The sequence below is a fragment of the Crinia signifera genome, chromosome 4, assembly GCF_055691185.1.
Source record: "Crinia signifera chromosome 4, ASM5569118v1, whole genome shotgun sequence".
NCBI lineage: Eukaryota > Metazoa > Chordata > Amphibia > Anura > Myobatrachidae > Crinia > Crinia signifera.
The window spans coordinates 13,892,814-13,918,657 of NC_139220.1; the positions used below are offsets into that span (position 1 = coordinate 13,892,814).

A 25,844-nucleotide genomic window follows, 5' to 3' on the forward strand; every position below is an offset into this window, starting at 1 on the left:
TGCCAGGGGTGTGTGTGGGCTCGCTGTGCCGCTGAGCTGGGTGGGGGTGTGTGTGTGTGGGCTCGCTGAGCTGGGTGGGGGGGTGTGTGTGTGGGCTCGCTGTGCCGCTGAGCTGGGTGGGTGGGTGTGTGTGTGTGTGTGTGTGTGTGTGTGTGGGGTGTCACTGTGCCGCGGAGCTGTGTGTGTGTGTGCATGCGCAGTCTAATCCCGAAAATCCCGGGATTGGAAACTCCAATCCCGGGATTGAAATACCAGCGTTTTGGGGGCCAAATCCCGGGATTGGCCACCCTATGTGTGAGTCTGCAGGTGTATATGGGGTTACTCTGTCTCAGTGGGGTGTATATCGGGTGATTGTGCATCTGTGTGTGAAAGCTGGCACTGTGTTTCTCAGTGGGGTTTTTAATGGGTAACCACTGCTCAAGGGGTATATATGGGGTTACTGTGTGAGTCTGCAAGGTGTATATGGGGTCACTCTGTCTCAGTGGGGTGTATATGGGGTTATTGTGCATCTCTGGGTCCATTGGTTGGCATTGTGTTGCTCAGCGGGATGTATATGGGGTCACTGTGTCTCAGTGGGGTGTATATGGGGTTATTGTGCATCTCTGGGTCCATTGGTTGGCATTGTGTTGCTCAGCGGGATGTATATGGGGTCACTGTCTAAGTGGGGTGTATATGGGGTTATTGTGTATCTCTGGGTGTGTAACGGTCATTTTGTTGCTCAGCAGGGTGTATATGGGGTCACTGTGTCGGTCCGTGGTATGTACACAGTGACCATGAGTATGCACCACAATGTTTTGGTGGACACCCCCATTCCGCCCCCCATTCTTATTGATGCCGCACCCTGAAATGAGGCACAACTAAACAATTGCCGATAAATGAGCAGAGATCCTAGAACTAGTTTGTTTAACAAAATATAATCTACATTTGTTTGGACTTCTCAAAGCAGCCGCCAGTTACAGATACAGTATATCCCAAATCACAGCCGTGCTATTATTACACAGCGGAAATCACATTGTCCAGGGAGGTATAATATATATAATGTGCTGCCTGTCGCACTTCTGTCCAGTTCATCTCAAACCAGCTGGATGGGGAATAAAGCAAGGTAATAACACACTGATAGCGGAGCAGTCCCCGGCCCGGATCAGGAACGTCAGAGAAGAATATAATACCAGGTGGTAGAGCTTTAAACCCGCCCCACGTGCTGGACCAGTAACGGGCTGATGAACTACACATCCCAGGATGCTTTGCATTAGTTTTGCTATGTGGCCATGCTGAAACTGATGCAAGGCATGCTGGGATATGTAGTTCATCAACATCTGGAGGGCCGCAATTGCCCAGCCCTGCTCTAATCCCTCCTATATGCACCAGTATTAGTCTGTGTAAAACATTGGTGCCAGTCTGATGCAGCGCTAATTATTTTTAGGTTCGTTCTTTAGATTGCCGAGTCTACGCAAGCTACAAAATAACACATTCAATATTAATAGGCCATTGACAGTAACTAGAGGAAGGTAAAGCTTTGGTGGACACACCTGGAAGAGTTTCCAGATCCACCAGGCAAACATGAGACGTGGCGCATGCCACCAGTAGTATCCTGGCAGCCTGAAAGCCGAGCCTGCTGGTCGCACGTTTTAGGGAGGCGGGTGACATAAAGTGCGTATGACCCAAATATCTTTCAAGTATATCATTAAATATCATAGTGGTCAATGATCCTTTGGTGTGCAGCTGGGTCAGCGGCGGGGCACGTTCCGCGCCCTCACTCCAGAAGGGCCGTCCCGCTCACTCGGATAACCCGGTACGTTCACAAGTGCTCCGTGGTATTATGAATCATGGCCCAGGCGGGAAAAGTGTTCAGCTGGAAGAGGCTGATGCCCCACGTGTTAATGGCCACCATGATGACTCCCAAGCCAATGATGTTCACTCCCAGGCCGGCCTTCACCTGGGGTAGGGTGAGAAGACATCAGAATAATGATCTGTGTATGCGCATAGCATATAGACATCATGGTAGAAAACAATTGTAGCACTTTTCAATTAATTAATTTGCCACCTGGCAACAAAATGTGTATCCATTGTCCAAATGTCCCTTTGTTAAGAGCCTGATGTTTATATATCTTACTTTGAACATCCCGGCTGTACAGCTGTGTACATTGGGCCTAGTTCTGAGACGTCCAGAAACCCCATGATTTATAGATACCGCCCATGTTATGGTATCTGTGCTGCTCATGTGCAGGCCTGCTTCTATGATTACGGTGGCAGCGCCCTCTAAGCATGGTTGCCATCCTGAATCTGTTTGGGGACTGGCTTGATGGCCCTATTTTCTGGGTGTGGAGCTTCACTGGCCCCAACAGCATTTACGGACTCAGCTTTAAGACTTCTACTGCATCATTTACCATTGCTAAGTCGGAACTGCAGTGTTTAATAAAAGAACCATTTATTTTTCCCTAAATGCTGACACATTGAAAAAGTTTATCACACTTCAAGCATAATACCGGTAGGATTGTTTCTTTTCTATACCCTTGGATACAACACATTGGGGGAAATGTAGTAGGATGAGTGATTCAGAAAGTGAGAGATTTGGTAAGAAATCTCCATTTTTTTTTAAAGCGGCAATCATCTACACTGCAAAACCAGTGCGATTTTGAAGTGTAAATGATTACCGCTTTAAAAAAAAATGGAGATTTCTTACCAAATCTCTCACTTTCTGAATCTCTCATTTTATAAAATTTCACCCATTGTATATATTTAAAAAAAAAAACAGTAAATAATGTTGACACCAGGTGGCGCTGTTGCAATGCAAAGCGCTTGAACAGCACTGCAATTGTTCAGTGTGTCCTCCATTGTGGTCAACAACAATTTCCATCCACAGAACAGCAAAAACCTGAATTTCTTCTGTGGTCCATCTAAAATGATGCTTAGTGTTAGGAGCTAAAAAAGACACATTTACTAATAGACAATAATGTTATATTGATTTTTATGTTAGTAAATGTGCTCGTTCGCTCTGAAACACAATATGACTGAGAATTTGCAAATCAAGGGACTATTGAATAACTGCGCGTGTACCATATGTATAGCACATGCACAAGGGTGAATAGCAACAGAAGAGGTGTATGGATCCTAAATGCAAAGCGGCCAGAGCTTGACTGCCAGGAGGCCGGCGATTGGGTGTGGTAACCAACTGTTTTCTAGTAGTGTCAGAAAATAACGCTGGCCGGCCCAGTTATTGTGACGTCAATGCGGCCTTGATCAGCCGAATTGTGTCGCTGATCAGTGAGAGGGTCAGAGAGGGTCCGGGTCTGATTTGCACCGACTACAAAATTCTTTTGATTGGTTCAATTGTTAACCCCTGTAAGTCTACACACCCTGAGGCAGCCATTTTGTCGCTAGAGCCGCACAATGAATCTAGAAATATTCTGCATTCATTTATAGTTACTATGTGACAGTTTCCGATGTGAGGAAAGAGAACGTATCAGTCTCACCATGTCTTTGATCTGGCAGTGCCCGTAGTTATACACAATGGCGTTGGGTGGGTTCCCCACCGGTAACATCACGGCAAACGAGATGCACATGGCAACTGGTATCAGGGTGTATAGTGGGTTAATGTGTAGAGTCTCAGACTGCCAGAGAAACAAACACAATACTATTAATAAAGTGACTTGATTAGACGCTAATTATAAGAGTTTGGCCACATTTTCATGTTCGTTGACCTCATGCCGGTGAGGACTACTTACCAGGCTGCATAATATGGGCAAGAATATGGTTATGGTGGCCGGGTTACTGACGAATTCCGTCACACCTGAGACGAGCACACAGGCCAGGAGGCTGACGGACCAGGACGGGAGGCTGCTGAGACATTCCATCTGACGCCCAATCCAAGCCGAGAGGCCAGACGTCTGCAACGGACACCAGATGCTTGTCTATTATGGAGGGACTAAGCCTTACATTATCCCTTCATGCCAACGTCACCCAACCCATAGATCACCCTTCCTATTAATGGTGGTGTTTTGTGAAGAACAAGAAGCACAAGAACACATTGTAAAATAAATGATAGAAATAACCATAAATCATTGATGTCTAGTAGTCTACACAGTTATTCTAGATCAGTAGGTCCCAATCTTGGTCTTCAAGGATTTCCAACAGTGCTCGTGTTCCAGGTCGCCTCACAAATTTACAAATGACCTGGAAAATTCCAGTGACCTGGAAAACGTGAGCTGTTTTGGGTCATTTAGGACCGAGTTTGGGAACCACTGTTCTAGACGGTCCTAGTTTGCCAAGAATTGCCGCAAGCCTAGAGCTTCTTGAGGTCACCAAAACAGGTTTTACCAACACCTTACGAGACTGTATACAGACTGGCCTCCTCAATGCCAACTGGCCCCTGGGCCACGGGATGGTCTGGCTCTGGCCTGGAACAGTTACGAAGTTCTGAAACACCCTCACCAAAGACATCAAAGATTTCTGAAACCATTTTTTGTTCTAGGTCTGGTTGGTGGATCAGGTGATGTGACAGTTACCTTACACCCAGCTGCCAACGCATAACCTCCTCCAACCAACACCACAATCTCCCAGGGCATATGTTTCTGGAACTCCGGCCAGGTCAACATTGGGCCGCCCAAGTGTGGTCCGTCTTTTTCTCTCTCCTTGCTGTGTCCTAGTGATGAGAACTACATGAAGAATATCAAACTGCGAACCCGATGTACCGGCTTCTCGGACATTCAGTTTAGGACCCCTCTCTTTCCCCTTTTTTATGCAAACATAAGAAGCTATAATAAATATAATAGGATATGACGGATCCCACATATATATGAAGTATAACTTAAACTCGTGCAGCAATAAGTGACCGTGTTCCCTAAAAGTTCTACCAGAACCTTTAATGTTCTCACCTGATTCCCCTTTTCCAAAGCAGGTAAACTGGGGTCTTTTGGATGGTATAAGAAAGAGCAGGAATCCCAGGAACACTGATACGGTAGCGTCTGTCCTGTATCCCTTCCTACAACAAGCATTGTAGAATTCAGGGACTGGTGGTCTTAGAGGTGCCCCAGGCAGTTGCCTAGATTAGATGTCGGAGGTCTAGTCTTTACTCAACTAAATATCCATACTTACTTCTCAAATAAGGATTCCCAGCCGGGCACAAACCCGGGTTCCCGGGTGAACCAGAGGACAGTCATCAGGATGAAGAAGAAGACCGTCACCTTTTCTGGGTAGCTGGAGAGAGACACAAAGGGGTTTATTTACTAAGACGGGATAACAGAATTTGATTGGTTGCCCACGGCAACATCCCATCTTCAAGAGAACTCCCACCTTATACCCCTTTCACACTAGCACTGGTGTGCAAGGTTCCCAGGCCAAATTCCTGGGAAAATTTACCGGGAATTCAACCCTGCTAGATGGCAGGGTTACTCCCTGGACCAGCCCAGGATACAGGCCGGTGTGAAAGGTACTTACCCAGCATCCCAGCTTGCTACCAGCTGCGGGTGGCAGTGTCCGATCCGGGCAGCAGGTCCAATCCGGCCAGTGGGGTCTGGGCGGCGGGCAGGGGGTCCAGGCAGCGGGTGGTGGGGTCCAGGGTCCAGACTGCGGGAATCTGGGCAGTGGCAGCTGGGCGCTTGTAGCGCTATTTGCCGGGCAGCGGGGCGGGAAGCGCTGCTGGATTTGAAAAGACTGGCCGGAGGCTCCCAGCCAATCAGCGCCAGTCTTTTCAAAATGTTTTCAAATTCTCCCGCCCCGCTGGCCGTCAAATAGCGATACAAGCGCCCAGCCACCGCTGCCCGGATCTGCGCAATCTGGACCCCGCCACCTGCTGCCTGGACCCCACTGCCCCTCACACCAGAAAATGCAGGGACTAGGCCGGTGTGAAAGGGGCCAACCCAGGAATGTCCCTGCTTGAGCACTGGGCTGTATTCCCGGGTAAGCCCCTGCATTTTCTGGTGTGAAAGGGGTATTAGTAATTAAGGGGCCTTCACAGGGCAGCAGCTGAGCTTTCTCTGTGGACCAAGATTACGGGTATACTACTGTTTGGTGATAGGGTCTTGCCTCCATACCCATATTTCCAACAGTTATAGGTTTTTGTACAATTCAAGACCTGAGTAGGAGGGGGGGGGGGGGGGATAGACCCCTTCAACGTCTCTTTACTGTATTACAATTATTGCTGACTGCAATATGAAAAGTCGTTTCTGCACGAGCAATCTTCCTCCGCAGGCCGTCACCGAGTACAAGTGTGGCTCATGATGCGACAAAGAGGGGACTAGCTGGCTCCCGGGAAGCTCTCCTGACCTTCCACCCCCCCCAAAAAAAATTAGAATGGCACCCCCTGTGGAGCGCGCAAAGCAACCCCACAATTATATATTTTTTTATATTATATTATTTTTAGTGCCTTTTTGGCCACACCCAAAATGAATACCGAGGCCCGGCGTGGCTCTCTGTTGGTAGTAACCTGAGTCATCAGTGAGTGGGTCCCAGAGAATACACTAAGGGCCCGATTCAGCTTAACTCGCTAAGCATCATAAAAAGCTTCCTACGAGCCCTTAAATACCACCTGCCGGGCTAGCGAGCGAACGCCCGACCCCCCCCCCCCCCCCGCACCGAGCGTTTTGCCCGCAGCAACATGCAAATGGATGTGACTGACACTGGTCACCAACCATCAAATGATTTTTTTGCAGGCTCGCAGATACCGATTTGTGTCACTTGATAGATAAGCCATTATCAAACGATGTAATTACCAATATTATTTCATAGCATCCAAAATAGCGAGTACCTCATTGTCCCCAAGTTCTCATATTCCTCCTGGATCCGTCTCTCGGACGCCTCCTCCTGTCTGGTCTTCTTCTTCTTACTCATCGAGCAGGTTTCCCTGAAGCTGGAATGGAATTACAGTGAGGGTCTCTGATAGGCCGCATCGGTGGCACAGTGGTCAGCAGAAAATGGTTGCCGCAAAAAAGTCAACACACCATTTTAATGGGGTTTTTATGGTGTCAAAGCACATGGAACCCCAATTAGTGTACGGTGTCCCCTCGTTACGATGGAACCCCAATTAGTGTACGGTGTCCCCTCGTTACGTGTCTGGCAAGGTGCTGCACTGCATCCGCCATTTATTGGAAATTAAGTTTAAGCCTCAATAAATTGGACAATACGACATTGGCAGATGTCGTCTATATAACGTCGTTCCCTGTGGGATAATATCTGTGTTACTACTCTATCCACAAATCTACAGTACAATTAATCATCAGGGTCCTATAAGGACATTCTTACATTGAATGAATCATTTCCACCCCAGTGGTCGGACCCTTCATGTGTAGATCACCCCGCGTCACCCCAGCATCTGCCCCCTTATCTCAGTGTGCGGCCACTTTATAAATGACTCAGATTTAACAGAACTCTTCTGCGCAGCTTTGTTTCATTTTGCAACAACAGATAATCTCAGCTCTGTGTATTGGATACAGCTGTATCTGTGCCGCAGATCTTTTGCCACATCTAAGGACAATGAACATCGATTGTCTAATGGATGGGTAATGGTGATGCCTGGCTAATGGTGCCCATATATATATCTTCGATCAATTACACCAATTTTGCCGTTTTGCCTGTGACTGGGTGGGGTCATCGGCAAAATTAAACATGTTGCAGATCCTCATTACACCGATTCCGACCCAAAAATGATTGAAATTGTCGAGTCTGAGAGTTTAAACATGCCAGAAAATTGCTGATCATTGCAAGTTAAGGGATCGGATCATCAGAATAGGGAATTGGCTAGGGATGGCCATCAACATCAAAATCATCGATGATATATGATCATTGTTGAATACTTTTGCCATTGATGGGGAGAACCAGATGGTTTCTCATCATCGATGATGAACAAGCAATAATTTTTTTTTAAAAGGGCCGGGACACTGAGCTTAGCCCCACCCCTGACAGTCTCACACAACCCCGCCCCAAGCTCTCATTGGCCCACAACCTACTGAATTGTAAAACAGAGTGACCATCGCTGGGTGAAACTATCAATGGTTCCCTTGCAGATAGCATCACACCATCAAGGTTACCTATCAATGGGACTATCGATGGTGATCATCAATGGAAGACCTACCAATGACCATCCCTAGGATTGGCCAATAGATGTATGGTCTAAGTAATAGAATTCTTTATACATCACAAATATACTGTCATGTTGACATTGTTGACATGTACAGATTGTCTACATTTACAATATGTCAACAGTCTGCGGAATGCCGACATTAGGGTTAGACTGCAGTGGGAGGGTTAGGGTTATGTTTAGGGGGAATTGGGACAAGGGGTCTACAGCAAAAAGGTAGACAACCATTTGGTCAACATCATTAGGTCGACAAGCAAAAAGTGAAAAACCCCATGTCGACCTTTTGACTGTCGACCTAGACACCCTCGACCTAATGTTTGTGTCAACCTTTTTGAATGTCGACCTTTTTACATGTCAATCTTTTTGCTTGTCAACCTTTTTATTTGTCGACCTAATGGTACCTTTTTGCTGTAGACCCGTTGCCTGGATCTCGTTTAGGGTTCGGGTCAGAATTAAGGTTAGGGATGAGCACAGTGATGCCCCGCCGGAGCACTATTTAGTTGACATGCTGAGCATGTTGACATACTGAATGTCGACATAAGGACCATGTCATCATTCTTATTTTGACACGTTGACTTTGCCGAACCCCTAATGGGGGGTTGCATTTCATACAACAGACAAGACAGACTGATGTTGCCAACTCACTTGCAACCAAGGAAAAGCCAGTGCATCCACACCCAGGTCAGCAGCAGGACGATCACTGTAATGGGCAAGCTGAACACAAACCAAGTGCCAAAATTGACCACCTCGGCATCCGGGTAGCGGCTGGAATGCAAGAATGGAATATATAAGTGCAACAGAATTTTTTTGGGACCATTTCCAGAGTTTGACAATGAAGCCAGGTGATAGGGAATGACATCTATCTCCTGGGCCTTTCCTCCGGGATGCCTACTTCTTGAAGTGCTCCAGGAAGATGAGACTGGTGGATGTCCCAATGATGGTGGTGAGGCCACCGATGGTGGCCGCGTAGGAGACACTTAGTGACAGGCACTTGCAGATCATGTGGTCGTGTCTGGACCTATATTTTCCTTTTTCCGTTGGGTCTCTGCACTCAGCCGATGGAAGAACCAGAATCTGTGTCTGAAATAAATAATTTACACCTGATTGGGTTCCAAAATATAACCGCTATAATACAGAAGGAGAGTTCTATGATCTTACAGGGCAGCGGTATTGGACACGGGTGTAGGCTATGTGGTGGGTTCTGTAAGACCTTTTGGTTTTGATGTCATTTATTTTATCTCTTTCCAGGAATTAGTACCTAGACCCCCCAAATCTTATGTATTCCCCAAAAATATTGATTGACTTTGATTAATTTATGGCAAAAATTTAGCATCCGGATTGCATTGTTTGCATGTGGCACTTCTCTGTGTGTAGCATCCTAGGAGGGAAGGGGCATGCCGTGGACCCATGGACGTTCCCCTACCCCTGGGAATAATGGCTGGTCTCCTTCTGGTGTTGCTGTCCATATCACAGTGCTAGACTAGGAACAGTACTTGTAGGAAGTTAATAGCAATCTGTGATCACAGTTAATAGTTTAAGTGCTTCTTCTACAGCTGGTTGGCAGATCCAGTGTCGAAACTTGTGGGTGGTTGGCCCAGGTGCCAAAATACAATTTGGGGCCCTCTCCTCGATCCTAACACAAGTTCACAGTATGCAACATGGGAGTGGGGGACAGGGAGAGGCAGGGGGAAGCAGAGTGTGAAAGGGAGAGGCAGGGGGAGGCAGATGGTGACAGGGGGAGTCCCAGACACCGTAAAATGGCAGATCCTTTGTTTATTGCCATAGATATACCAATAAAATATATGTGAGTAAGTGAATTTATTCATCTAGATTTGCCTGGTGACTGGCTGGATTTCTGTAGGATACACCTACAAAATCATCGAGGTTCGGGCACTTTAGGAGCCAGCAGTGTATACCTGAGGTAGAGACTGCCCATTGGCGGGAGGCTTCACAAAACTCATGGGATTGGCAATCATATGCACACCGTTGAGATTCTGCTGAAAGAGGACAGATTTAAACAGAGAATCACTAATTAAACACAACAAAAAAAAAAACAAAGCATTTCCCAGAAAGAACCATTTCTCATTATTAAATTTATGGGGTCAACTTAATTGTGAGCAATACCTACAGGCGGCCCGTTTGGACCATTCTCCAATAACTGGTGGAAATAAACATCACAGATTTTCCTTTGCAGCAATTAGAAGTACCCAATAAATCATTAAGGTTGCTATACATGCTGCACACGCCCAGTGGCAGTAACTTATTCTACCAAATTTGCTGTGGATCTGGGCCAGAGAGCAGCAGCCAGGAAGAAGAGATAGGAGCCTTAAAGATCAGGTGGGAGAATTTGAGCTTAGAAAGTGCAGTACCGATTGTATTCTGTTTGTGTATATATTATGGTATGCTTAACCTTCTCCATGAACACAAGCACTTTCACAGCTAAACTTATGCAATACCCAAGCCTAGTCTCAGTTTCTACAACGGGGGATATTGGGAGCCGGACTCTTTTAACTAAATAGATCCGTCCTCACAAGATACAGGCTCCTGAAATGGGAATTTTGCATGGAAATCTAGTAGTAGACTTTAGACGTTGTTACCTTGCTCTGGATGAGTTTGCTCAGATCCTTGGCTGTGGCCCTAGAAGGTAAATGAATTAGACAAGCAATTGATTATAATCATTCTTTCTACATCTGCCCTAATAACAAGTATTAATTCCTCTCAGCTACTATTGGTTGTCTGGGGTCTGGGCGCCTTTTATTATCTGCCTTTATCTATTGCAGGTACTGTATGGATGAGTATGCTGGTGCTATAAAAATAACTATTAATAATTCTAGAGATATTTAGAAAAATGTTGACTACACTACACAGTATTTCAAAAGATTAGTATCAGTGAGATAAAGTGGAGAGAAATACAGTAGCAGCCAATCAGCCCCCAACTGCCATTTTTCCAATGTAGCATGTAACATGGCATTTAGGATCTGCTTGGCTGGTACTTTTTCTTTCTCCAATGCTTAGTACAAAGGGGCCCCGTCTTTACATTGTAGACTGAGACTTATATAGTGGAAGTAGCAGGGTCCTCTGTTGCACTGACACTGGGAGATGGTGGAGACAATTGGATCTCTATGTAACGTTATACGAGATTACAGACCAAGTATATTAGTGCATGATGCCTTTGATGGCTAGGTCATAGTTTAGGTGTATTTAGAGGGACAGACTGATCATTTCCAAAGTTATGTGCACATAGACAAAGCTGATGTATGTATTTGACTGAGACGCTCAGGTGGGTAGCTGTGCCTTCCTAGCTGAGGCATGGTGTTGGCAAACTCGGACGCGGGGTAAAAGGGCTTCAGCAAGGCCAGGAAACTATGAGCAACATGGAGAGATCTTCTCATTTATGGATTAGTTTGGTCTTACTCCTCGTTGATGAAGATAAGTTCAATTGATGGCTGGTTCGGCTTCTCTTTCCCACCTGAAATGCCAAGAACATGTCAGAAATGGTGTCATTATCCAGAGTTTTCAGCCTAACCATATCAGTATAAAGTCCAGTCTATCTCACTTCCAAGGCTTGATACGCCTCTCCTAGAGTCAGACGTCAGGCTTCTGCTGGACTGGCTGCAGACGATGTATTGATGTATAATAATTTGGAAATACTACATCAATACTGATCTATACAGTCTTGGAACCAGGCAGCGTAGTCACATTTATAAACCTACATCATCACCAATCACAGTTCCCAATATTAGGACCCTTGCCACGTACTCCATCGTTTTTGAGTGGATACTGCTTCGGACACGTTGAGAGAAGAAGAAGATGAGGAAGAGGAGAAGAAGACATTCTTTCTTCCCGTGCTACTTTATCTCTCTCTACTTTGCCTCTCTCTCTGATTATTGATGCACATGCCCCAGAGTATTATGTACTATCTGCGATTACCACAAAAGTGCAGTCACCTTTCTGCTGTCCGTTCTCCACAGCTGCAGAGCCGTTTGCCACCGTCCCCTCATGCTCCTCATCGGCGCTTATCAGCTGCTGCAGAACCGCATCCGCGATGGGCATCACCATGGCCGTGGACGAGGTGTTGGACAGCCACATGGAGAGCAGGGCGGTGCAGCACATGAAACACATCAAGAGCCTGAGCAGAGTAGAAATGAGTCAGGATTATGACCCGGGATTTTGGTGGATCCCCTCCATGGTCTCCGATTCCACTGCCCTGTTTTCCCATATTTTTCCATGGTTGATCCCTTTTCCAATGAAAAGGGAAACAGAGAAAGTAGGGCAGCAGGTGGTGGGGGGGGGGGGGGCACCAGTGTGGGGCTCACCAATGGGCGGAGGACAAGCAGCCACTTATGAAGGGAGGGCTGGTCAGCAATGGGTGGGCGGGCACCTACAGGGGGCTGGCTGTCAGCGGCAGACAGACAGGCAGCGGAAGGCAAATGCGCAATGGCAGCCTTCCCTGTCCGGGTCAAAAAACCCGGGTAAGAACCATTTCCACTGCTCATTACCCAGGTTTAACCCACTAAAAACCCTCTTTGGTTCCCGGGTAAGAATCCCGGAATTTTTTCCTTGTCACCATTTCCACTAACAAAAAAAACAGGATTTTTAAGTTGGTGGGAAAGGGGTATTAGTGAATTTACTCCTAATAAATAACATTTGTTCAGCAATTTCACCGTTCCATACCCTCCAACATGACCCATTCCATTAGGTAAAAAAATGCTCTGTTTCTGGACTTCCCTGCCAGTGGCAGTTAGAGAGGTGGGGCTGCACCACTGTCCAATATTCAAAAAGGGGAGCCACACCTACTGCCACTCCAAACATCATTGTCCTGGAATCACTGACAGTTGATGTGACCCCCCCCCCCCTCTTTGAATTTTGGACTGTGCTGGAGGAGTCCCACCTCTGTAACTAGGGAAGACCAGGAACAGAGCATTCTGTACCTAATGGAATAGGTCATTTTGGAGTGTATGCCGTTCTGGCTTTAGTAATGGGCAGACAGTGTCTTGGGGCTTCTCTATCTTGCATCAATGTGAAACCAAGACTCCCGGGATTGGCTGGCAAGGTCACATGTCAACAGATATAACCTATACAGTGCTCAGCTACCCAGTATATGAAGCCTGCAGTGCCTGGTGGCCAGTAAACGGTGTAATCGCATCACAGGCAGTACTGCGGGTGCTTGTGCACCTCCAGGATCTAAGATGCCCATAGTTATGAGAGGGCATGGCATCATTAAGTCATATGGTAGATGACTCCCATGGTTGGAGAGTAATTTAACAGCCACCTCGGGCTAAAGAACCTGTGAAGTGTTTAATGTGTGGCTCCCAAAACCCACAGATGAACAGCTGATTGTGGGGTCCTGTTACTAGGTTGGGGGGAGAGGGAGTGGGGAACAGCATGACAGGAAAGGTGGAGGAATCATGTATCATATATCACAGATATTGGGCGAGATGAACTAAGCTTTGAAAAGTGATAAAATGGAGAGTGATAAACAGCCAGCCAATCAGCTCCTACCTGTCATTTTTTAAACACAGTCTGTGACATGGCAGCTGGGAGCTGATTGGCTGGCGGTTTATCACTCTCCATTTTATCACTAAGTACATCTGGCCCTCAGGCTGTAATATAATTGTAACGGATATTTGTTCCGTTTCTTCTCAATATGGAATCATTTTGTCGCTTGTGATTGCAGTGACATCACAATGGCATTATCTGATGTAGCATTACAATACTGTATGGTGCAGTATATTGCATAGTTACTGTATAATACTGTTTATAATATGAGACGTATCTGTATATAAGGGTCCCGCTGACGTATACTCACATGCCCGGCTTTGCACCAGACAACATCACCATTCTAAGCGCAATCCTCTTGTGCAGATTCCATTTCTCCACCGACGCTGCCAGACAGATGACCCCCATCAGCAGCAGCGTCGTGTTCTTCACGTATTCCGCAGCCACCTGTCGGGAGAAACCGTCACATTAAGGGTCTCATTCGGAGCTCCGTAGATGGGCACAAATAGCGCGTCCTAGCATAATGCGCAGAAGTGAAGTTACACGTTTTCGCGCATCTCTTGGCGATTCTGAGTGAGACCGATCTGTGCAGGAAATGGGAGTTTCTAGTTAGTAATGCAGAGAGCTGCCTCCTGCCCATGTTGTAGACCCCCTGTAGCTTTATCTCTCGCCACGGCTTGATACATCTCCCCTTTCTATCTTTAGCGTGCCACCTGCTTCCTATTATATTATTTCCGTGCTAGTCTGAGTCGTGTATACAGAGGAGAGAATCCTACTCCATAGGAACCTCTTGCACCAGTTAGAAGGGCCGGTATTAATGATGTGGCTGTAGAGGGGAAAACAGTGGGCAGGGTTGATTCGGGCTTGAAGCCGCATAGATGCTTGCGTTAGCCCAATGTAAACTGGCATAAGCATAGGGTGCTAAGGGGGTCATTCAGACCGAGCAGTTAAACGCCGCCGTTACTCACCGTCACATGATTTTTCCTCTGTTCGTAATAAATAGTAAGCCTGGACTTACTTTTCTAATGGACGCTTCCTGACGAATTTGGGGGCAGGCGCTGGCATCATGTGATGCCATCCACACATGCCAAGCAGGCTCGCCTGAGTTTGCAGAGATGGAATTAAAAATGAATGGGGACAATGTAATGAGAGTGATTGGCTGTCTGTCATTGGGGGAGGGGGCGGCACATGTCAGCGAACAAGGCCTTGGATATACGGTCACCCACCAGGAAACTTCCCATTGACCATAGGGCTAACAGGGAAGACTCCTGATGGGCCAACATCTAGCCAAGGCCTTGTTTGCTGACAATGTCCAGTCACCCCTGAATATGATGCCTGTTGGCTTATACAGAAGAGGAGTAAAATACTAATTTAGAATGACAGACTTGTAAGAGAACGTATAGGACAAATTCCGCTTGGTCTCATGACTTTGGAACATTTACAAAACCATATGTAAGAATTTCCATTCTTTAACAGAGCTTTAGTATATTTTGGACAGGGTGCGTTCTTTCCATTACAAGGTTTTGGGCATATGGAAGCGCGCTCTATAATACAGCAATTGTACTTCTATCATTATAGAACGCACCAATGGGCACTGTCCATTCGTATCTCTGTAAATAATCGGCATATAATTAGCACATTCTACAACCCAGCAATGAGCGTCACAGCAGGACGCGTTAATGCGCCACGGCTGCCGCTGATACAGATCATGTGACGCGGAAGCACGCGGAGGATAACGGATATGTGGTCTGTGTGACTTTGTATTTAATAATGAATAATTAAAAGTTATGTACTGGATGGAGAAATGTTCTCCCTGCAATATAATATCACGGACGTTAGATGCCTCCGTGGAATTCCTCAGCGAGTATAATCGCGTAGCTGTGAAGGATTATTGAGCTGGGAATAAAAAATGGAACTGGATCGAGAAATTGCCAAAACGTGGTAAGTAGTCTGTAGCTAGAAATGTTTTACATCATTATGAACTATACTTCAAGTGGTGTACCCAGGGGGTGGCCACAGGAATCTTGGGGCCCGGGACACTTATGTTTGGGGACCCCATCCCTCTGTGTCTCCCCAACCCCATTCCTGCCTTCTGTGTCTTATCCTCACCTGTGTGTCTCCAGCCTCATCTCCCATGTGTCTGCTATCCTTCCCACCCTGTGTCTCTCAAACTCATGCCCCACCGTGTGTCTCGCAGCCAGGGCCGGTGCTAAGGTGTCCGGTGCCCTCCTGCAAACCATACATTTTGCGCTCTTTCACATTGCCATTGCAACAAGCTGCAGCCCGATTGTGGGAGCGTATGCAACATGCGATCCTATGGAGGATCTCGGGTGCATGTACATGTATACATACACCATCTCAGTGCTGTGTCCGCAAAATGTTGCAGGCACTAAAGGTGCCCATACACGCTGCGAGAATTGCATACGTTATGGGCTAAATCGCATCGCACGGCATGCATGCAATGTGTGCGCGATGCAATCCGAAAGCAGTACAAAAAGTATGTGCAGCATACTGACTGAGGGGGAAAGGAGGGGAGAGAAGGAGAAGATGGAAGAAGAGGGAAGGAGATAGAAGGGGCAGAGTGTTGAGGACTGGCAGTGGCACTGGCACAGCACACTGAGAAGAGGGAAGGAAGGGGAGGCGGTGCTGCTGCCTGTTCGTCATTTGATTGACAGCTGACAGGCGCAGGGAGCAATGGGTAGGGGGCGGATCGGGACATGGCATATCATCCAGGCATTCACAGACAGCGCTTCATGCCTCAGCGCAAGTGTCCGTGAGGAAGAGGGGGCAGGTCGCAGGAGGAGGTGTGTGTGCGTGGTGCAGGGAGCTGCTCAGCCTCTCCATACTGCAACCTGCTTGTCAGACAGGCGCTGCGGGCGGCGTGCAGGAGGCAGTGACAGTGAGGGCTGAGGCAGCTTTAGCAGAGCAGGGAGGGAGACAGCGCCTTTTCAGCATGGCGCCTCCTTGCTTTGCAGGAGCTGCTGAGTGGGTAGCGCCGGCCCTGCTCGCAGCCTCCTGCCCCACCCTGTGTCACTCAAACTCTTGCCCCACCGTCACATGTTTGTTTCCATGTTGCTAGGAAAGGTAACTTATTGTGTTCAAAATCTGCAACATGTCAACAACAGTGTTTCCTAGTTTTCAACAGCTAATTTCAGGCACAATTTTTTTTTTCATCTCAGGAATTAATCCTCTAAATTTTAGTCTATTACAATTTCAACGCAAGCAGGTGTCTTGTGGCCCGTTAAAGCCATATACCAAACCCTCTTCCTGCTATGTCCTCATTCGTTATCTACAGGAGCGGAATACACGTCATGCATTGTTTAGGGACTTGTTCCTATTGTGGCTATTATTATGGGTATCTATAAGGGATACGGTCATTTGGTCTACAGCAACTAGGTCGACAAGCATTGGGTCGACACCATTACGTCGACATGGGTCAAGGTCGACATGTGTCTATGTCGACATGCGCCTAGGTCGACAGGTCATTAGGTCGACACGAGCATTAGGTTGACATGGGCAAGGTCGACAGTCAAAAGGTCGACATGGGGTTTCTCACTGTTTTTTGAGCCGACAGGCGGTATTTCATACCCTACCATCCACTAGGGCCTGGTGGGAGAATAAAATAGTGTGCCCAGCGTAGCGAGCGATGCGAGGGGATGCAGTGCACTTCAAACTGTGTCCATGTCGACTGTGTCGACGTTCGGGTAAAAAAACAGTGAAAAACCCCATGTCGACCTTACCCATGTTGACCTAATGCTTGTGTCGACCTAATCTCCTGTCGACCTAGACCCATGTCGACCTTGCTGCCTGTCGACCTAGTGGTGTCGATCCAATGCTTGTTGACCTAGTTGTTGTAGACCAAACAACCCACACCCTTCTATACAGTACCCTGACATTGTGACTTTACATTTTCTCTGTTGCTGTGGAACTACATGTCCCAGATGAACCCAAATGTGTTCAGAGATTTATCTTTGCACTACTCACTCCCTGCACCTTGGGGAGATACGATCCTTGTTGCGTGGATAAGACAGCATACAGCAGGACAGAGTTGTCTGTGCCCATACACTAGTAAGATTTATCTTCAGATCTGGCTGGTTGGAACAAAAACATGGTTATGGATGAGTGACAGTTTGTCAGTTTTCCAGCATTTCCAAGCAAATGGTCAACTGTCATTTGCTCTCATCCATAACCATGTTTTTGTTCCCACCAGCCAGATCCGAAGATAAATCTGCGTGTGTATGGCCACCTAGGGTTGGTACAATCTGACATTCCACTGAGACCACACTCACAGAAGTGACCACTCATCCAGTCACAGTTCCCATGAATGGAGCAGTGATATATATATATATATATATATATACATAGCAGGTAAATAAATATTCTCTCCCTCTACGGTTAGTTTCCAGGGCCGAGCAGAGTCGTACAGTGATCGCACTGAACAGGCTGAGAGACGTAATTGTGCCCTTAGAATGTTTCCATCGGTCACCTTGGTGACGCATCTGCCAACCGTACCACCTTTGCCCCACTGGGATGACCTCATTTCCCAGCCCCCTCCCTCCTCTGCAGTTATAGTCAGGTGGGCCGGACTCCTGTGGCCGGGACTGAAAGGCTGCATTGTTTTCTGTGATCCGCCTGACGCCCCACTGGGGGAGTAATGCTCTGCACCGAGCTGCAATGTTCTGCTTCCTATAACAAATACAGGCATGTACTCCGCCTGTGCTTCGCGGGCCAATGGTCAGGGGATATTATTATTAATTCATGTAAAGGAATGAAGGAAAACGTTGTACAGAGCTGACTGTGATACAGACATTGGCATATGGGACATAATGATAATAATAATGATTATATTATAATAATATCTCTATGTGTCTCCTAACTTGTCATTTGTTTACTATATAACGTTGTGATGGGCGGTGATGCCCTTTAATATTCGCCCAGTACAGTAAATGTTACTGTCACATCTTGTAGCCACGCCCCCGTGATGTCACCATTATCCTGAAGTCACAGATATACTTTTTTTTTTTGCAGCCTGTGCTTTGTGGGGGTATGGTGGGTCATTGGGTCAACACATGAAGACATGAAATACTGTAGGTCGACATGGCTAGGTTGACAGTCGAAAGGTCGACACGTGTTTTTCACTGTTTGTTATCCCAAATATTGACATGGTCGACATGGCTACCATCAAAGTGTACCGCGTCCACTCGCCATGCTTCAGGCACGGTGCCTCGCTGCGTCTGGCACACTATTCTATTCTCCCTCCACGCTCTATTGGATGGTATGGTATGAAATAAAAGAAGAACCCATGTTGACCCTTTTCCTGTCGACCTAATGCTTGCGTCGACCGTCCAATCCTGTCGACTTTAGCCATGTTGATCTATTTCACGTGTCAACCTTAGACATGTCGACGTACAGTGGTCGGCTGAACGCATGTCAACCTTATACAGTAGTGTGTCAGCCTAATGACCTCAAACCCTTTGTTGGTGGGAGTCACTTTTTATATCAGTTTGAACACACCACACCCAAATCTAACTCTCGCTGCACCCGTTACATCTTCCCCACCTGCAGTGCAGCATGGTTTTGTCTTGCTAACAGGTGTGAATGAGGCCCAGTGTCTCCTGGGGAGGCTAGGCTGCCTCTTAGCCCCTTCCGGCTCCACTCCTATCATCCACTGACTGTTGCTTGCACCTGCCGCAGGTACGCTCAGCACCTGTTAACCTCTGCAGTGTATGAGGAACATCTCCCCAATTCCCTGGTAACCTGGATAATGAAGTCCCAAACGTGGCAGCTCAATTTGGGATTGTCCGGAACCATTTGCAGGAATGGTGGAATGGTGCGCCTCGATTTGTGCAAGTGCGCCCAGATTCCTGACAAGGACCAGAAGTTGCCGCCAGCCGAGGGGGTTTGAGTAACACACGGGTGGAGTGAGGGCATTCCCTGGCAGGTACGGAATGGATGCACCTTGTGCCCACTTTTGCGGAAAAATGCAAAAATAGTATTTATAGCCCGATTATTCACAGCAGCCTAACCATATGTCCCCCCACTATTGCCTAATCCTAACCGCCCCTCCCTCGGCCTGACCCTAACACATCCTGGCATACTTATGTTCGGGATGTGGGCTGTCAGTATTCCAGCGTCGGAATCCTGATCTCTTCGCAATTTCAGCCCGGCATTCTTATGGCAGTCAGAATGTCGGCCTAGGTATCCTGAGCACCAGAATCCTGGCAGCCGGAATCCTGTCCACATCCTGGCCGCAGTTAGGGTGAATTATGTAGAACTATGAATCAGCCTCAAAATGAGTAAATCCTAATATTCTGTCATCCAGATGTGTAATGGTGGAATTCCCCAGCGATCACTGCAGGACAACCGATAGGGAATCACAGATGATGCCTCATGGGGGGGGGGGGGTGCTGTGCTCAGTCAGGGGAGTGACTGATTTGTGGGAGGTGCTGTGCTCAGTCAGGGGAGTGACTGATGTGTGAGATGTGCTGTGCTCAGTCAGGGGAGTGACTGACGTGTGGGAGGTGCTGTGCTCAGTCAGGGGAGTGATTGATGTGTGAGATGTGCTGTGCTCAGTCAGGGGAGTGACTGACATGTGGGGGCGTGCTGTGCTCAGTCAGGGGAGTGACTGATGTGTGGGAGGTGCTGTGCTCAGTCAGGGGAGTGATTGATGTGTGAGATGTGCTGTGCTCAGTCAGGGGAGTGACTGACATGTGGGGGCGTGCTGTGCTCAGTCAGGGGAGTGACTGATGTGTGGGAGGTGCTGTGCTCAGTCAGGGGAGTGACTGATGTGTAAGATGTGCTGTGCTCAGTCAGGGGAGTGACTGATGTGTGGGAGGTGCTGTGCTCAGGCAGGGGTGTGAGTGATGTGTGGGAGGTGCTATGCTCAGGCAGGGGAGTGAGTGATGTGTGGGGGATGTCATGGTCAGGCAGGGGAGTGATTGATGTGTGGGAGGTGCTTTGCTCAGTCAGGGGAGTGACTGATGTGTGGGAGGTGCTGTGCTCAGTCAGGGGTGTGACTGATGTGTGGGAGGTGCTATGCTCAGGCAGGGGAGTGAGTGATGTGTGGGGGATGTCATGGTCAGGCAGGGGAGTGAGTGATGTGTGGGAGGTGCTATGCTCAGGCAGGGGAGTGAGTGATGTGTGGGGGATGTCATGGTCAGTCAGGAGAGTGATTGATGTGTGAGAGGTGCTGTGCTCAGTCAGGGGAGTGATTGATGTGTGGGGGTGTTGTGCTCAGTCAGGGGAGTGACTGATGTGTGGGAGGTGCCATGCTCAGGCAGGGGAGTGACTGATGTGTGTGTGTGTGTGTGTGTGTGTGGAGGGGGGTGCTGTGCTCAGTCAGGGCATGCTCAGACAAGGGTGTGAGTGATGTGTGGGAGGTGCTATGCTCAGGCAGGGGAGTGAGTGATGTGTGGGGGATGTCATGGTCAGGCAGGGGAGTGATTGATGTGTGGGAGGTGCTTTGCTCAGTCAGGGGAGTGACTGATGTGTGGGAGGTGCTATGCTCAGGCAGGGGAGTGAGTGATGTATGGGGGATGTCATGGTCAGTCAGGAGAGTGATTGATGTGTGAGAGGTGCTGTGCTCAGTCAGGGGAGTGATTGATGTGTGGGGGTGTTGTGCTCAGTCAGGGGAGTGATTTATGTGTGGGAGGTGCCATGCTCAGGCAGGGGAGAGACTGATGTGTGTGTGTGGAGGGGGGTGCTGTGCTCAGTCAGGGCATGCTCAGACAAGGGTGTGAGTGATGTGTGGGAGGTGCTATGCTCAGGCAGGGGTGTGAGTGATGTGTGGGAGGTGTCATGGTCAGTCAGGGGAGTGACTGATGTGTGGGAGGTGCTGTGCTCAGTCAGGGGAGTGATTGATGTGTGGGGGGTGCTGTGCTCAGTCAGGGGAGTGATTGATGTGTGGGGGGGTGCTGTGCTCAGTCAGGGGAGTGATTGATGTGTGGGGGGTGCTATTCTCAGACAGGCCCCTGCTGATTCCCGCCCACTCCACTCTCAACTGATGCCCAGACATCGCCTGAGCTGTGAAGAGGAGGCTGGGAGTTGGGCATGCCCTGACAATGTATGCTGGCACCTCTGTATGCAGCTGGGCACCTCCTTAGGCACCCCACAAGGTGGACACCGATGTTGCCAGGGCAACCGTACTAACCCCTCGAACTTTTGCCCACTGCACTTTAGAATTCAGAAAAGTACAAAAGAAATGTGCTTCCCCTGATCATACAGATAGGACAGGAAAATATGCTATAGCATTGTCACTTATACATTATACATTGCTGACCTCACTAGACTTGAGCACCCCGAATAGTGGGAAGAGGAATGCTGGCACCAAGGCAGCGGCTCCCAGCGGCACAGCCTCGGAAACCCAGTACACGGCGGTTACTATCAGTACATAGGCGCAGGAGGATTCCTGGAAGGACAGATGGAAAATTACAGAACATGGACACAGAACATTTAAACCAATCAGTTACATTCAGTCACGTGTAGCTAGAGGTAATCCTTGAAACATGGCCTGTCGGGAGTACAGTGATGAAGGTAACATAGGTGCATAGAAAAACAACAGGGTGTTCTAATTACAATGGTGCATCACCTCTCCAACCAACACATTCCACATGGCTGTAAAAAAAGGTTTTGTGAACTACAAATCCCAGAATGCCCTGCCAGAGCCACTGTGTGTCTTTCCATCTTGAGCTACATACCCTAGTATATCCAACCAGGCAGAGATGCTATGCTGATTTGTAAAGGCATGCTGGAACTTGTAGTTCGCACACACACAAAACTTTTTTTGCATTCTGGAAAAGGAAATAATTCAAAACTATTTGTGGCGGTAACAGCCGGCGAGATGGTACTTACGCTGCTAGGGTGAAGTAACGGGAGTGGGAGCAAGAGGAGGGGGATTGCGACGACCAGCAAGAGGTTTTTTGATCTCAGAAGTGCGGTCCAGATCGCCATCCTCCTCCGTGGTGGCAGAAAGGTCCCCACGCCAAATTCTCTGGTTCCTTCTGTTACTTTGCAGATTTTCTTCTCCTACTCTTCTAGAAATCCTGTGACGTTAGTTAATCCCCCGCCGTGTTCTCCCCCCACATGAGTTCGATAGAACGTGTTAGCATTTTCTAAGTTAAATACATTTCCAAGGTTACTATTCTTACGGATTAAAAAACAAAAATCTCTGCTGTAATCCCCTATTAATTGTTCCTGTAATGTATAGAATTAAAGGTACTTATGTATTATCTGGGCTGCCGATTTTTTGATTGTATGCCTTAACTTAAGGCATACAATCAGTGCAATGCGATGCGATATCGCATCGCATCGCATGCGACCATATCGCATGTGATGCGATTTGATGCGATGACCCGATTTTTCCATAGGATTCAATGTTAAAATGGACTGAGTCCATTTTAACATGGAATTCAATGGGAAAAAGGGGTCCTTTTCATACCCCTACTATCCAAGTGGGCATGGAGTTGAATATAAACCTGTGGCGAGCGTAGCGAGCCACCGAGCCCGAAGCGTGGTGAGCGAAGCGAGCCCCGCGAGGGGACGGTATTCTGTGTCCCCTCGCGGGGCTCGCTACGCTCGCCACGCTTCGGGCTCGGTGGCTCGCTACGCTCGCCACAGGTTTATATCCAACTCCATGCCCACTTGGATAGTAGGGGAATGAAAAGGACCCCTTTTCCCATTGAATTCCATGTTAAAATGGACTCAGTCCATTTTAACATTGAATCCTATGGAAAAATCGGGTCCATCGCATCGCATCGCATGCGATATGGTCGTATGCGATGCAATGCGATGGACCCGATTTCAAAATCGGCAGCCCAGATACTACATAAGTACCGAATTAAAGTTTTGTTTGGAAAGAATAAAACTTGCATTGGTTTCTTATAGCGTTCGCTTGCCTTTCCTTGTTATACAGTGTATTACATATTATCTATCCCAGGGCTGAGATGTCATAGGGTAACATATTTTAGGTGTCTAAAAAAATCGCACCATATCGCACATGTCAGAAAATCAAACCCTATAACATCTCTTCTGGCCAAACCGGTCCTCAAGACCTACCAACAGGTCATGTTTTCCAGACCACAGAGCTGGAGTGCAGGTGCAGTCATTACTGACTGTCACATCTGCCAGACCACCTAGACCAACAAGACAGAGGCACCCTGAAAGAAGCTGTCAAAACGTGAGTGTTAACCCCCATCTGCACCACACCAAGACCGAGGAGAGCCGCAGTAAGGGACAGTTGTACCAGCACATACAAGTGGGGGAAGACATAGGCACTAGCCTATGAGATTGTAAAGGGGTCTATTAAGATCGCCTCAAGCTGGGAAGGCTCTCCCCCAACAAGACAGTACCTTTTACTCACAACTCAAAACTTTGAGGGAAAATATACCATTGTGACACTACACTAGAACCCGAGGCTAGAAAGGACATAGGTAACACAGCCTATGGGATTGTAGAGGAGTTCCCGGAACTGCCGTAAGCCCATCAAGCCCACCCTACCAAGAGTTAGAAACCAGTTAAAGGGATCCCAAAAGGATTACCTGAACCCCTGTCGGGAATCTCACTTTAGTGACATGGCAGTGGAAAATCCCTATTAAGGGGACCCCAAACAGGTGTAAATCAAACACCAAGTAAAGTACCACCAACCTTTTCCTTCTTTACTAGCAAATTGTGAGCAATAAAACACTAAATTTTACACAAGAGACTTCTTTCTCTGTTCTTTACACTCTCACGATAGCACACAGACATAACAACACAAAGGCAGCACCAAAGCCCACCCAGATGTAACATTTATACATTTCCCAGACCACCTAGCTTGTGCACAGGTGCAGTCATTACTAACTGTCACATATCCCAGACCACCTAGCTGGTGCACAGGTGCAGTCATTACTAACTGTCACATATCCCAGACCACCTAGCTGGTGCACAGGTGCAGTCATTACTGTCACATTTCCCCGACCACCTAGCTGGCATGCAGGTGCAGTCATTACTACCCGTCACATTTCCCAGACCACCTAGCTGGTGCACAGGTGCAGTCATTATTACCCGCCACATTTCCCAGACCACCTAGCTGAAGCACAGGTGTAGTCATTACTAACTGTCACATTTCCCAGACCACCTAGCTGGTGCACAGGTGCAGTCATTACTACCCGTCACATTTCCCAGACCACCTAGCTGGAGCACAGGTGTAGTCATTACTAACTGTCACATTTCCCAGACCACCTAGCTTGTGCACAGGTGCAGTCATTACTAACTGTCACATATCCCAGACCACCTAGCTGGTGCACAGGTGCAGTCATTACTAACTGTCACATATCCCAGACCACCTAGCTGGTGCACAGGTGCAGTCATTACTGTCACATTTCCCCGACCACCTAGCTGGCATGCAGGTGCAGTCATTACTACCCGTCACATTTCCCAGACCACCTAGCTGGTGCACAGGTGCAGTCATTATTACCCGCCACATTTCCCAGACCACCTAGCTGAAGCACAGGTGTAGTCATTACTAACTGTCACATTTCCCAGACCACCTAGCTGGTGCACAGGTGCAGTCATTACTACCCGTCACATTTCCCAGACCACCTAGCTGGAGCACAGGTGTAGTCATTACTAACTGTCACATTTCCCAGACCACCTAGCTGGTGCACAGGTGCAGTCATTACTACCCGTCACATTTCCGAGACCACCTAGCTGGTGCACAGGTACAGTCATTACTAACTGTTACATTTCCCAGACCACCTAGCTGGTGCACAGGTGCAGTCATAACTAAATGTCACATTTCCCAGACCACCTAGCTGGTGCACAGGTGCAGTCATTACTGTCACATTTCCCAGACCACCTAGCTGGCATGCAGGTGCAGTCATTACTAACTGTCACATTTCCCAGACCACCTAGCTGGAGCACAGGTGCAGTCATTACTAACTGTTACATTTCCCAGACCACCTAGCTGGAGCACAGGTACAGTCATTACTAACTGTTACATTTCCCAGACCACCTAGCTGGCATGCAGGTGCAGTCATTACTACCCGCCACATTTCCCAGACCACCTAGCTGGAGCACAGGTGTAGTCATTACTGACTGTCACATTTGCCAGACCACCTAGCTGGTGCACAGGTGCAGTCATTACTAACTGTCACATTTTCCAGACCACCTAGCTGGTGCAGGGGTGCAGTCATTACTGACTGTCACATTTCCCAGACCACCTAGCTGGTGCACAGGTGCAGTCATTACTAACTGTCACATTTCCCAGACCACCTAGCTGGTGCACAGGTGCAGT

General features: G+C 47.9%; 1 protein-coding gene across 2 annotated transcripts; it reads right to left on the minus strand.

Moving 5' to 3' along the window:
* Nucleotides 1-895: 895 nt before the first annotated feature.
* On the minus strand, nucleotides 896-22,559 carry SLC13A4 (solute carrier family 13 member 4). 2 transcript variants are annotated; one of them, XM_083179569.1, is made up of 16 exons: nucleotides 22,424-22,559; nucleotides 21,852-21,980; nucleotides 13,884-14,020; nucleotides 12,022-12,203; nucleotides 11,489-11,543; nucleotides 10,672-10,711; nucleotides 9,991-10,068; nucleotides 8,967-9,154; nucleotides 8,720-8,839; nucleotides 6,746-6,847; nucleotides 5,095-5,196; nucleotides 4,875-4,981; nucleotides 4,506-4,642; nucleotides 3,726-3,887; nucleotides 3,474-3,611; nucleotides 896-1,936 (listed from the first exon to the last, which is right to left on the minus strand). In XM_083179569.1, exons 1-16 carry the CDS (start codon nucleotides 22,520-22,522, stop codon nucleotides 1,799-1,801), a joined length of 1,914 nt encoding a protein of 637 aa, XP_083035695.1. In that variant the 5' UTR covers nucleotides 22,523-22,559; the 3' UTR covers nucleotides 896-1,798. The 2 variants fall into 2 exon arrangements, with proteins under 2 accessions (XP_083035695.1, XP_083035694.1); XM_083179568.1 differs by having other exon boundaries at nucleotides 9,991-10,071.
* Nucleotides 22,560-25,844: the final 3,285 nt, after the last annotated feature.